Source organism: Mesoplodon densirostris, chromosome 19 (assembly GCF_025265405.1).
Source record: "Mesoplodon densirostris isolate mMesDen1 chromosome 19, mMesDen1 primary haplotype, whole genome shotgun sequence".
NCBI classification, from domain to species: Eukaryota; Metazoa; Chordata; class Mammalia; order Artiodactyla; family Ziphiidae; genus Mesoplodon; species Mesoplodon densirostris.
Window position 1 is genome coordinate 61,047,154 of NC_082679.1, and position 13,703 is coordinate 61,060,856.

The following is a 13,703-nucleotide window of genomic DNA, read 5'->3' on the forward strand; positions in this document are numbered from 1 at the left end:
GGGAAAATCTGGACTCCTAAAGGACAACCTTATAGTTTATAAAACTTATTCAGGCATTTCTTTGTTCTTTGCTCTGAGCCTCTTCACACATTTGAAAAGTTTGACTCGGTTTCCCTCAGTTCTCCAGTTAGAAAGGCTGTGGGGTGTAATGGCTCAGAGCACGGGCCTGGGAATTTTAGAGCCCTGAGGAGGAATCCTGGCTCTGCATCTTGTTAGCTATGTGACCTTGGACAAGTCACTTCACCTCTCTGAGCTTCAGTTTCTTCACCTCTAAAATGGTGCTTATAATGTGACCTATAGGGTAGACAGAATATGCCCCCTCAAGACGTCCTCATCCTAATCCCCAGAGCCTGTGAATATGTTAGGTTACAGGGCAGAAGGAACTTCACAGATGTGATTAAGTTAAGAATACTGAGAGGCAGAGATTATCCTGGGGTTTCTATTTGGACCTGATACAATCACAAGTGTCCCTGTAGTGGGGGAAGTAGGAAGGTCAGAGTCAGAGAGACAAAGAGAGATTTAAAGATGCTGTGCTACTGGCTTTGAAGATGGAGGAAGGGGTCACCATCCAAGAGATGTAGGCAGCTTCCAGAAACCGGAATAGACAAGGAAACAAGTTCAGAGAACTTCCAGAAGGAATGCAACCCTGCCAACACCTTGATGTTGTTACCCAGTGAGACCCACTTTGGATTTCTGATCTCCAGAACTACAAGATAATAAACCCATTTTGTCTTCAAGTCACTAAGTTATGTAAGATGTTACAGCAGCCATAGGAAACTGATACAACCTGCTTTGCATGGTTTGGAAGAGCGGAGGTGATGACATGTGAAATACATCAGCTTTAGCACGTAGAAAGCTCTCAACCAATAGTAGCCATTGTTACCAGTAACAAAATAATGATGAGACTTGAGGATGACACAGATGTGTTCTATCCAGGGGTGAAGTCCGCTTGGCCAGACCGTTATCAGGCCTATCAGTTAATAGCTCGGGGCCTATGTGGAAGGTGGAGTGTCTGCCATCCAACCCAACCAGCCCACTTGAGTCAGTGGAAGGAAATGCCAGTGTTGCCTGCAGGAGGTGGCTTTCATTAGTTCTCATTAAGGGCACGGTAGAACCTGTTGCTTCTGCTTTAGTTCTGTGCCTTACAGAGTCTGCACCGGAGTGTGGATTTTGCATCCTCTGGAGAGCTGTAATCACGGGTGCTGGATATATGTTGATGAGACCAGCCACATCCTCATTAATTAGGCAAAGGGTAAAAGGTGAGGGCTTTCTTCATTCAGGCAAATGCTATAGTGTTGGGGTGCTAGGAGTCCATGAGCAATGCCCTTCCTTCTTTCTCCTCCCAAATTAGAGCCCCCTAAGGAATAAGACACAGGACAACTGGAGACCAAGCCATAGGCTCAGTTACCAATGAAGCTGATCGACAAGGAGAGCCGTGAGTCTGTGGCCAAGGAAACTTGCTGATCCTTTATGCTTGAATTAGAGACTTGGCCCCCCTGAGTCACAGGCAGACCGGGACAACCACAGGCTACACCCACCTGCGTGGAGCCCACCCCAGGAATCCTCTCCCAGGCAGAGAGGCAAAGCCTGGGGCAGATAGAGATGGCGGGAGGAAGAAAGAGAGACGCAGAGGGAGAGCCAGCTGGGGAGATGCCACCCTCACAGCCCAGTATCTCCATCCACTGCCCTGGGGTGGAGTGAGGGCAGGAGGATGCAGCAGGACAGCCTTGGCCCATAAGCTACCTTCGTGCAAGATAGGAAGAGGGACCTGTTCCTCTGAAGGGACGCAGGGCACAGGGGAAGGGCCCAGAGTGTCCACCAGCTCATGTCCTTCCACAGAGAAACCAGAGGATGGAAAAACGGAGCATGGCCCTTGGTTCTTCTCTTCTGAGGGCTCTCTGGGCGGGAGGATTTTAGAGGGGTTTCTTGAACCCAGCACAGAGCAGATTTCCTGTTGAAGAGACAGAAAAGGGTGGACACCATCAAAAAGCACTCAGCGTACCGAATGTCCCACAGGCAGAGGGGGACAGTGAAGGCTTTGCTGGCCACTTCTTTTGTTGTGCGGGGTAGAAAATGGAGCGGGACGTTTATAACCTGGACTCGGCGTTTTCCACTCTGGCAGGATGGGAGCCAGCCCTGGAGCTGGGTCCACCCTGAGTAACTGGCTGCTGTGGCTTCGGGCCAGAGATAACAGCTTCATCCTCTCCACCAGACACCCAAGCAGAGCTCAGCAGCTGGTGTTAGAGCAGATAACGAGATTACCTGGCCTCCCAGGGTGACCAGCGCAGGCGCTTCAAAGAATGTCCTTCTTAAATAACATTTGTTTATAGTGGTTTTTTAAAAATAGGGCATATATTCATACAAGCCAGCAGTTAGTGCCCTGCCAAATAAGTCCCATGGTGACATGTGAATGTAGTTATTAAAAAGAAAAATCAGCCTCAAATAAAGCATCAAAATTTCCAACTTTAAAATCTCCCTTCTCTGTAAAAAATTCCTGTAATTTTTCCTAGAGGCAGGGCCCTAATCTGAGGTCTGTGGATAGAATCTAGGGGGGTGCATGAACGTGAATGAGAAAAATACTTCATATTTATTTTCATTAACTACTGACTACAAGTTGTATCTTTTTCCTTTGGGAGCGTAGGTAAACCAGGACAGTGCTGGCTGTTTCGGCAACTCTTGATAACCAAAGTCACAGATATTTTCATAACCCATCACAGTGGATGGAGATATATCCCAAAAATTTCCCCTGCGATTTTTCTTTACTTCTTTGAAATTAATGTAATAATTAGATTTAACACTCAATCTTGTTACTGATGAGTTGATAAAGAAGCACATGTACCATCAAGTTATTTTCCTTATATTTTGATAACTGTGTTTAAATATAATTGTCTTCCTTTGTTATCCTATGCATTTATTTTATGTGTTTAAAAACATATTCTGAGAAGGTGTCCACAAGCTTCGTCAGGCCCCTAAAGGTGTCCATGGCACAAAATGTCTAAAACTCCAGCTTGGAGGAACTTGAGGGGAAGCTACATCTCCCGTGTTTAACGCTCCCTCTTGCCTCTGGGAGAGCCCACATGTGTTGGGTTCATTCTCCTGCCCTCCATGTCACTAAACAGAGACATTCTTGATGGCCACTCTATGCCTTTGCCTTCCTTGTGACTGGCTGTCACAGAGCCCAAGCATAATGGTTCCCTAGGGATGCTTTGTTAAGTGACCTATCAATGATTCTCTGAATTGATAGAAAAGGAAATGAGAACCTATCAGACTGTAAATTTTAAACCTTGGGCTTGTGTGGACCCCAAATGAATCCATTGATTCAGTCCAAGAGTTGGTTCTAGGGAAGGAATAACACCCTGGATGTTAGTTTGGCGTGGTACTTTGCTTGGTTGGCAGATCTTGTAGCCAAGGAGAGAGGTAGCCATGGTCTACACAGTTAAAAGTGAAATATAGCTTTAAGTTCATGTGCCCACTCTGAAGGCTATCAGTGGCTTTCTGGAGTGCTGTGTTGGGAAGGATTCTGAGTCACATTTGGTTTCTCCAGTAGTTGATTAGCAATGTCTTCCCTGAGAGAGGAAGGTAGGAGTGGGGACGCTCCTGCCATGTCATTTGTCATCTGTGACATGGACGGATAGAAGAGGAAAACATGGGGTTATTGAATCTTTGATCAAGGTGGTCAGTGTTTATTGAGCTCATCTCCTCTCCAGCATAATGGTATGATAGAAATAAATAAGTCGTAGATACAGACTTTGAGATGCTTGGCCAAACTCGTGTCTCAAATACAAAGAGAGTTATGATACAGTACCTGCATGCTTACTGCTACAACACAGGGCCATGCCAAGAGCAAGGAAGAAGGAATTCTATGACCGCTTGAAGAAGATGAGAGCTATCCTGCTGGCCACATTAGCCACTAAAGTCTGCCACCTCCCCCAGTATTCAAATTTTGATCATCCAAACAACATCTCCCAGACTACTGCCTTCTGCATTCGGAAGCAACACAGTGATCCTCTGTCTGAGCATGGGTGCCGAGAGGATCTGACAACAGTGCCTCCAGAGAAGAGAAACGCTACTTCCGTGAACTGTGGTGTCTAGACAAATGCCGCCTGTGCCAGGGACCTGCTTGGCTAGTTGCCCTACTTGGTTCTAAATAACAGGTCAAGGGAAATCATTTAGCCACCCATAAATGCTCACCAGCCTTCCATGTATCACTCTTACGGGTTTGTCTGTAGTGGAGGGGAGCCAGGATGTAGAGGCATGGGGGGGAAGGGAAGAAGAAAGGAGAGGGTGAGCATAGTCGCCCAGCTGTGGCACCATCGAGGAGAAAACAGGATTCCCTGATCCCAACCTCTGACCTTAGACTTGAACTTAGCTGTCCCTGTCTCTGGGGAAATTTAAGTCAAATACATTTGAAGCCAGGGGTATTTTCAAAGCAGTCTTCATTAGAAAGACTAAGTCCTAGCTAGTGGGAAGCAGCCGCATAGCACAGGGAGATCAGCTTGGTTCTTTGTGACCGCCTGGAGGGGTGGGATAGGGAGGGTGGGAGGGAGACACAAAAGGGAGGGGATATGGGAACATATGTATATGTATAACTGATTAAATTTGTAAAATAAAAAAAAAAAAAGAATAAGTCCTTTAAAGGGGTTTAGAAGCAGTATTAACTAGTTCATACTCTTAATCCCATTCTTTTTGTGTGTGTGTGTGGTACACGGTCCTCTCACTGTTGTGGCCTCTCCCGTTGCGGAGCACAGGCTCCGGATGTGCAGGCTCAGTGGCCATGGCTCACGGGCCCAGCCGCTCCGTGGCATGTGGGATCTTCCCGGACCGGGGCACGAACCCGTGTCCCCTGCAACCGCAGGCGGACTCTCAACCACTGCGCCACCAGGGAAGCCCTTGATCCCATTCTTGACAGTAGAATAATGATATTTGGTTGCTTCTTGGGAAGGGAATTAGAGAACAAAAGAAAAAAAAATTTTCCAAAGACAACCGTAATACTTAACTGAGCTAGACTGTTGGTATCTAAAGCCACCCTGCCTGTTGGCATAGCTATCTGAATTGCCTAATCCTGTTTAATGGTGCATGCTCAAACATCCTTGTTTTTAAATAAGAATTGACCAAGAGTCTTATCTCTTAATTTAAAAATAATTTTTGCTTAGTAAATGTTAGAGTCTTCTGAATCAGAGCAATAATTTCCTTCTGGTGTCCCTGGTTCAACAACTTACTCACTGGGGCTCTGAAGGGGAGAGTGAGGAGATGGAATGGAAAACTGGGGATAAACCGTGCATCCCCTACCCCTGCTAATGCAATATGGTGGTGGCATCAACCCTCTGACTCTTGGGTCAGATAACGTGGCAGTGCCCTACACTCACCACTCCCAATGGGCTGTCGGCTTCTTCATCCCTGCAGCTGTCAGCCTGGAGACTTCCTCTTCCCATGGGAGTGTGCTCAGTCTTCTGGGGGAGTTCACGCTCAAGGAGCAGCCGTCAACCCTTGAGAGACGAGAGTTATGGACGATAAATATCCCTTCCTCACCCTTTGAGTAGGACAGCTCTGAGATGTGTTCTACCCAGTCTCCCGATAACCCTGCAGGATTGAACCCCAACTGCCCACAGTGATAACCTGCTCATTACCGCCCCATATATTGGGTTTTTTCTTATTTTCTGTCTCACTTCTCCTATTCACTCACTTGTGCTTCTTGGGATCACCTCCTGAATAAGCTATTTGCACCCAAGTCTTTGTCTTAGGGTCTGCTTCTGGGAGAACAAAATGAAATCAGAGAGCCAGCTAGATCCATCCTTCCCTTCTGGTCTCTATATTTAAGATGTCATGCAACAGATACAGGTGCCATGTAGGACTGAGGTGTGTCAACTGAAGAAAAATGCACAGCCTAAAGGTTGAGAGTTAATGTTTTATTTGGCAGACATTCTCAGGACTTCAAGCCTGGGAGACAGGACTCTCAGATAGCTCTGAGGGACTGCTCTGAAGAGGCGGGGCGGGGTGCGGGGAGCCAGGATATACAGGAGTTTTTGCAATAAAGACCAGGTAGTCAGAACATCAAAAGATTATTGTTAATTAAAGAAAACCAGACATCTCAAGTTAATAAAATTAGTGCTTTTCTATGTATGGGAAGATGCAGAGTCTGGGCTCATTGAAATCATTCTTTTGATACACACCTCAGCTCTCTGGACCAGTATCCTCTGTGTTCTCATCCTGAGTCTCCTCAGGGTGCATTGTCTTGTTGGGGCGGCTGCAGCAGTTGACTGCTAGATGGCTGGCATCCTGTTTCCATCCTGAGTTCCCGCAGGGCTCACCTTCGGGGGCTGGCTGTAATGTGGTGGCTTGATGGCTGCAACATCCTTTGTTTACTGATATGGCAGGCAGCATTCCTAGTTCACAGGTATGAAGACCCTACTGATGTGTGTGCGTTTGTACTTTGCTGTGCTGCTAACAGGTGCATGGAGTTACATACAGGCTATGCAAACGTGTGTATATGTGAACATAGCTGTGCGCACAGTTGGGGTGTACACTTGTCTGTGTGTGGGGGGGTGGAGCGTGCACGCATCGCAAAAGCTCTCTGTCCTCCCTTCTGTGACCCCTGCTGGAAGCTGAGATTCCAGAACCCGTCCACGCAACCCTCTTCTCCTCCACCCCTCAGGGCCTTCCTTCTCCGAAGGCCTTCACCCTCCTAGCCTGGGATTTCAAAGATGTGAGAGCTGATGCCCACCTGCAAGGTGCTCACACAGTGTAGCAGGGAGACAGGCATGGAGATGACTGTTTATAGCACGGTGCTATGCGGGACCAGGGACATGCACGGCCAGAGAAGTAGCTTTGTCTCACAGGACTGGGGAAGATGGCCACGAATGGGGTGACTTGATCTGGGGGTTCAGAGCAGCGATCTGCAAACTTTATCTATGGGAGGCAACATGGTAAATATTTTAGGTTTTCTGGGCAATATCGTCTCTGTTGCAATTACTGAACTTTGCCATTGTAGCACAAAAGTAGCTACAGACAGCACAGCATAAACAGATGAGCATGGCTGTGTTCCAGTAAAACTTTATTGACAAAAGCAAGTGGTGGGCCACATTTGACCCATGGGCCATAGTTTGCTGACTCCTGACTTAGACAGTAAGAAGAAGGTTTGTGCGAAGAGAGGGAGGAAGACTGTTACTGCCAGAGGGAAGAAAACATAAAGGCAAAGAGTAAGACATCAGAGGAAATGAAACAAGTTATCAAAGAGTCCTTACTTGGCAATAAAGAGCCACACTAATAATAGAACTAACTTTTATTGAAGATTCAGTATGAGCCAGTCATTGGGCTGAATACTTTCCATGAATTCTCATTTCATTCTTACATGCTCTGAGTTTGGGGGACTGTTATTTTCTTCATGATACACATGAGGATGCTAAGCTCGAAGGTTGGTAACTTGCCCAGGGTCACGCAGCTGGTAGGTGGCAAGGTGACAGGAACCTGGTCAGAATAATGGAAGCCTGGTATGATTCTGTGGGCATGTCTCCTTCATGTCTATCATTAACACAACTTTACAGGATTTTTTAATATGTTTTTGCTTTGTTTTATAGTGGGATTGGATTTGTCAGCTCAGTCCAGTAAGCCCTCTGAATGGATGGCTGAGATGTGGCTGACGGGTTTCTCCTGGGGCTATTTCGTGAGAAAGAAAAGAAAAAGAGTGAGATATTTAAATTCTTCAAGGATATTGGTTTCGAATAGATAAAGTAGAGAACATTTTTTATTCATATTAGAAGTGGTAGTTGGATGTGTGTGATTTTTTGCTTTCCGAGATGGAGAGAGAACACAGCGCAGATCTCAGAATGTGAAATATGAATTTAAATGACATTTTGAGGAAACTGATAAACACACTGTCGCACAATTGGACTGAACTTGCCTGTGAAAATCCTTTTGCAGCCCATAAATGATATAGTACAATTTGAAATTATAGAGATAAGTGGACGAAGTCTAATGGAATATTAAAAATACACAACACGCCAATGAGAGAATAACTTTCTTTGGCAAAAGTTTCCACTTCTCAGGCTTCCCTGGTGGTGCAGTGGTTGAGAGTCCGCCTGCCGATGCAGGGGACATGGGTTCGTGCCCCGGTCCGGGAGGATCCCACATGCCGCGGAGCAGCTGGGCCCGTGAGCCATGGCCGCTGAGCCTGCGCGTCCGGAGCCTGTGCTCTGCAACGGGAGAGGCCACGGCAGTGAGAGGCCCACGTACCGCAAAAAAAAAAAAAAAAAAAAAAAAAGTTTCCACTTCTCAGAATGTTATCAGGAAATTAGCAGTACCTTGACAGATGAAGTAATCCTTGGAATAAGGAATTTTAAGAGAAGGACCACAGTAGTTGGGAAATCCTTTCTGGAATTCTTCCATGGAGAGGATGAGACCCAGGGGCACGAGGCTAGAAGCTGATGTCCTCACCACCAGTGTTTCATTTCCCACATGTGCTTGGGGTGCTTGTCTGCCTACTTAAAGACAGAACCACACATTCTGTGTTTTCAACAAACCGTCCAGGTGATGTCAACGCACACTAACATTGAGAACCGCTGATCAAATCCAGCGGGCTTTTTAACCCTGATCCTGGAACATCAGCTAAATCCAGAAAGTATTTCACAGATTGGACAAAAACATGGGAAGAAAGAAAAGCCCCGATCTCTTTCGCTTGAACCTCATGTTAAGCTCCAGGATTATGCTCGCCAAACAATTCACGAATTGTCTTTGAGCCTCTGATGCCTGCTAGCACCACAGGAAATGGACTTTGAAACAAAGTAAGTTGGGTTGGATTTACTTTTTTTTTCCCCAAGTTGCAAAGCATCAAGCAAAGATCAACGGTCAGGTCTGAATATGACCCGAATCCCATAGCCTGTCACTCAGACCCTGCCCCCAGGATGCCCAGTGGAAAGGGTGACAGCAGAGGACTTGAAATGCTGCATGCTCCAAAGTATCAGGTCCCCTTTATCTGGAAAATTCCTCCAAAAGGTACAAGACAAATTTCTTTTATATCTGGTTCAGAGACAAAGATCAGGGTTTTGCCAGTCCTTCTCCAGTCTCCAAATAATTGATGAAGACTAAGCTTCAAAGTAGGGAAGTAAAGGCTAGAAATATAAGAGAATGTTTTGGGCCAAAAGTTGCCCCATATACCCAAAAGGAAGCATCTTGGAGGTTAAAAATGTGTCAACAGAAGCTGAAAGCATCGACATTAGAATGAAATTATCCTGTGTGCTATGTAGGAATACAGCCTGGGCTTAGAGACAATTCTTAATACAGCCAACATTTATCATGCTTTTACTATGTTGCAGACATAGTTCCCTATATTTATTTACATGCTTTTAATGCTCACCGCCACCCTGTGCAGTGGGTGTCATTATCGCTTTCCCTACCCGGTGGAATAGTGTCCCCTAAAAATTCATGTTCCTCAGAACCTTGGAATGGACCTCATCTGGAAATAGGGTCTTTGCAAATGTATTAGATGAGATCATATTGGATTAGGGTAGGACCGAAATCCAATGACTGGTGGCATCCGTAAAGAAAAGAGAGACATACAGAAGACCCAGGAAGAGTGCCATCTGAAGATGGAGGCAGAGACTAGAGTGATGTCCACAGGAAGAACTGGGTCACCAGCAAACCCCCAGAAGCTGGGAGAGAGGCCTGGAACGGACCCTCCCTCAGAACCTCCGGAAGGAACTAACCTTGCCAACACCTTGATTTTGGACTTTCGACCTTCAGAGCTGTGAGAGAATAAATGTCTGTTGTTTAAGTCACCCAGTTTGAGGTGCTTTGTTATGGCAGCCCTAGGATACTCATACACCCCCAGTTGGACATGCAGAAATGTGGGCTGAGAGAGGTCTTCTCCTGCCCAGGCTCTCACAGCCCTTCTGTGCTGTGTACTCTGGGTGGGCTGGGGAGGGCTTCAAGCAAGTCATTTCACATTTCTCAGCTCTATTTTCAGAAGAGTTAATACATTTTTACATGAGGACTCGTACGTCATCTGGGTGGTTGGATAGGATTACTTTTAAGGATTCTTGGAACCAACTTTGAGCCTCTTCGATTAGATTCTAGAAGCTTTGAAACAACCACTACAGAGTTCATTTACACGGCATTTTCCATTTAAGCATTGCCTTTTTCTCTGCAGTAACTTCAGAGTCACTGCTGTTTTATGAACTTAGGAAGAGTTAACAAGCAGTAATAAACAGTCGGGACTGGTTCTTATTTCAAATGTCTGCATGTGTTTGGTCTTTTCAGTGACACAACTGAAGATGAGTTCTGTAATCAGGAGAGGAACCTTACACTGTATTGTAATTTCCCTTGATGGAAGCTAGAAAAAGATAACAGTTTAGATTCACAGGGGTGAATGACTAGAAAATTACCCCAACTGTCAAAGTTTTCAATGTTAAAAAGCAATGCAAATTTTCTCAAATACTTAGAATTTCTTAGATGTCAAAACAGAGATATTACCAAAATATGAGAACTGGGGCTTTATATGCAGGTTAAAAAAAAAAAAAACCTCATTCTTTTTCCAAAAGCCACAATATTTTGCTGAATGAATGAAGGAGTGAAAAACACACCAAGCAAAGCATTCATTTTGTTTAGAAATAAATTAATAACTTGTGTTTTATAATGTATTCACATACTCTAGCATTAAAAAATTGTGTGTGTATATATATATGTGTGTGTATATGTGTGTGTGTGTATATATATATATATATATATATATACATACATACATGCGCTAGGAAAAATAGAAGAAATGAAAAGCTGCCATATGTGGGTGTAACGTTATCTTGTTATGTTCTTTGTATTAGATGAGTTGCTTCTGTTTTCTATCCCAACCCAGAAAATTAATTCAAAACTTGCTCCTAGTGGTTTATTCTAAAACTTGGTTTTTGAAGACCCCATCCAGGAATATGTGGCGAGTTGTTATCTTTGCCATGAAAACGTGTAACAGCTATCCTCAGATAGCTCTTGTCACGTGTTGACTCAGAGGGGTGGGTAGAAACTTTCCTCCAAGTATTTTGCACTGTTAGAAAATTTTCTTTGCGGTTCTAAAGAATGAAAAGCAAAAACAATTCGACACCGAGACTGTCTGGAGAGCGTTGCTCTGTTGAGGTCCTTTTATTCTCAGAGTCGGGAGAAGTCTCTGTAATTTGGATCTTGAGCCAGGCTTGCATGACATTTCTCTTTGTGAATACTCCACTAATTTCTAGCCCATAAAAATCATGCCAGCACTACAGTGAGCTTATGTATGAGGCAGAATCAAGAAGCCAAGGATCTGACTTTATTTCACATTTTCAAAATGGAATGAAACTTTGCAGAAAGCAATTTGTGGGGAAAAGTTCTTTACAGTGCAATGAGTTATGGGTTATCTCAAAGGAGCATCATCTCATTCTAGATATGGGATTTTAATGTGAGAGCTGGCTTTCTCGTGTTTGGTGGGGACATCTATCTGAATTGTTCTCCCTCCTATTTATAAAGGCAGATAATTTTTATGGATCAGTAGATAATTCTTGAGCATCTACTCTCTTCCAGGTACAGAATCTGGAAGTGAGTGTATAGTGGTAAATAAGCCAGCTGCAGCCCCATCATCACAGAATTTATAACTCAGCAGAGAAGACATTAAATAAGAAATACAAATGCTCTGAGTGTTACCTGGGGCAAGCTTGGGAGTATACAATAGATGGATCTTCACCTAGCTGGGGGAATCGAGGAAGGCTTCCTGGCGGAAGTGGCACCTATTTTGAGACTTGAAGGTTGTTAGCCAGGAAAGGAGGTAAAGGAAGTGGTAGGGATTGGAGCAAAAATATTACTGATAAAGGGACCAGTGAATTTATATTGCTGGCATATTTAAAGAATTGAAAGAAGTCTAGATACATTGACTGTCATGTTTTCCTAGATGAGTGTATAGTAATTCTGGCAAAGGTAAAAGTGAAGTGAATTCCTAGAATCTCTTACTGACTCCAGAAAAACTCCTTAGAGTCACTGGCTGTGACCAGATCTTTCACTGGGTACAATCAGTTCTAGCATAAGAAGATGCTCAAGAGGGTGGCTCTGAGAGGGTCCTGGGAGAGTGGGCCATATTGAACCTGAGAATCCCTCCAGGACAGTTCAGCAATGTGGAATGGCCAAAAGAGGCTCATTAACAGATTGTCAATCTAAAAGCAAATTAGTGTGTTAGGGCCAGACTAGGTTATGCTGCAGTAACAAGTCAACCCTAATACTGTAGTAGACACAACACAACACAGGTTCTTTCTTGCTCAAGCTACTTGTCCATCATGGACCTTCTGAGAAGCTCTGCTCCACAGAGTTACCAAGGGACCCAGGCTGACAGAGGCTCTGACAGCTTGTTCTACGTGGAGCCCGTGACCTCCTTTGCGGCTGTGGCAGAGGAGGAAAGAGCCGAGGTATTGAACACCAGCTATTAAATGCTTCAACCTGGAAGTGACACTTCCCATGGGCTAAAAGGAATCGCATGGCCCCAGAAAGCTGAAAGGGGGTGAGCATCCTGGTGGATCATCACCAGGAAGTTACTATCCTTGTTGCAGCTGGAGTCTGGGAAACCAGGCAAACTGGTTGAGAGTCTGGAAGACGGATCCAGAGGGCAAAACTCAAAGGAGAGAGAGAATTGCTGAGAGTCTGAAATAAGCTGATGAGGAACAAAGCAATGTATGAATGGAGGAAATGGACAGTGTGGCGACTTTCTTTTAGCATTAATAATAATAATAGTCAGATTGTCAATTGTACTCACTAAATGCTAGCATTGGGCTTTACACAGATTGTCTCATTTAATTTTCCCATCAACCTTCTAGGTGTCAACTTAAAAAATGCACAACGTGAGGGCTTCCCTGGTGGCGCAGTGGTTGAGAGTCTGCCTGCCGATGGAGGGGACACGGGTTCGTGCCCCGGTCTGGGAAGATCCCACATGCCACGGAGCAGCTGGGCCCGTGAACCATGGCCGCTGAGCCTGCGCGTCCGGAGCCTGTGCTCCACAACGGGAGAGGCCACAGCAGTGAGAGGCCCTCATACCGCAAAAAAAAAAAAAAAAAAAAAAAATGCACAACGTGAGAGTTGCAAGTTAAGTTTTATTTGGGGCAAAATGAGCACTGCAGCCCAGGAGACAGCATTCCAGAGAGCTCTGAGACACTGCTCCAAAGAGGCAGGGGGGTAGGTCAGTATAGATGTGATTTTGGCGAAGGGGGAGTACATGCAATCAAGCACAGACTTTTTACAGAAGGTTCTGCTAGTCACAGGGAACAGATGTCACCATGAAGGATTTCAGTGCTTTTCTACATACGAGGAGATACAAAAATTGAGCTCATAAAACTGGCTCCTGAAAATATCTAACTATCTGAAGACGTGTTCTGCCAGTTTTTCCCAGAGCACAGAGGGCCTCCTCTCTGCTCTCCACCCTGAGCTCCTTTCAGGGGGTGTTGCAAGTCAGCAGCTGCAGCAGCACATGATTTACTCCTTATAGAGGTAGATGGCAAGTGCCGATGGAAAATGCCAATTTGTAGTTGACACAGGGTAGGTGCAGTTATGACTCCCATTTTACAAGTGAGGAAACTGAGCCCTGGTGAAGTGACTAACCCCACACCTCAAGTTAGTAATATTGGAGTTAGCATTCATCGATCCCGGTTGCAGCATTGATCCCACTTCTCAGAGCCAATGAACTTTACCATTGCCCTTAAGCCTGTCAAATC

At 45.1% G+C, this 13,703-nt stretch overlaps 1 protein-coding gene across 2 annotated transcripts in view; it reads left to right on the plus strand.

Moving 5' to 3' along the window:
* The window catches only part of CDH13 (cadherin 13), a 1,057,374-nt gene that overhangs the window by 822,963 nt on the left and 220,708 nt on the right, over window positions 1–13,703 (plus strand). Inside the window, exon 8 of one of the 2 annotated variants that reach the window (XM_060083564.1) lies at window positions 12,813–12,981. The exons of the other annotated variant lie outside the window; for it this stretch is intronic. Coding sequence (XP_059939547.1) covers window positions 12,813–12,824 — 12 coding nt within the window. The 3' untranslated portion in view covers window positions 12,825–12,981. Of the gene's footprint in view, window positions 1–12,812; window positions 12,982–13,703 lie in introns of those variants that run through there. 2 annotated transcript variants of the gene reach the window in all.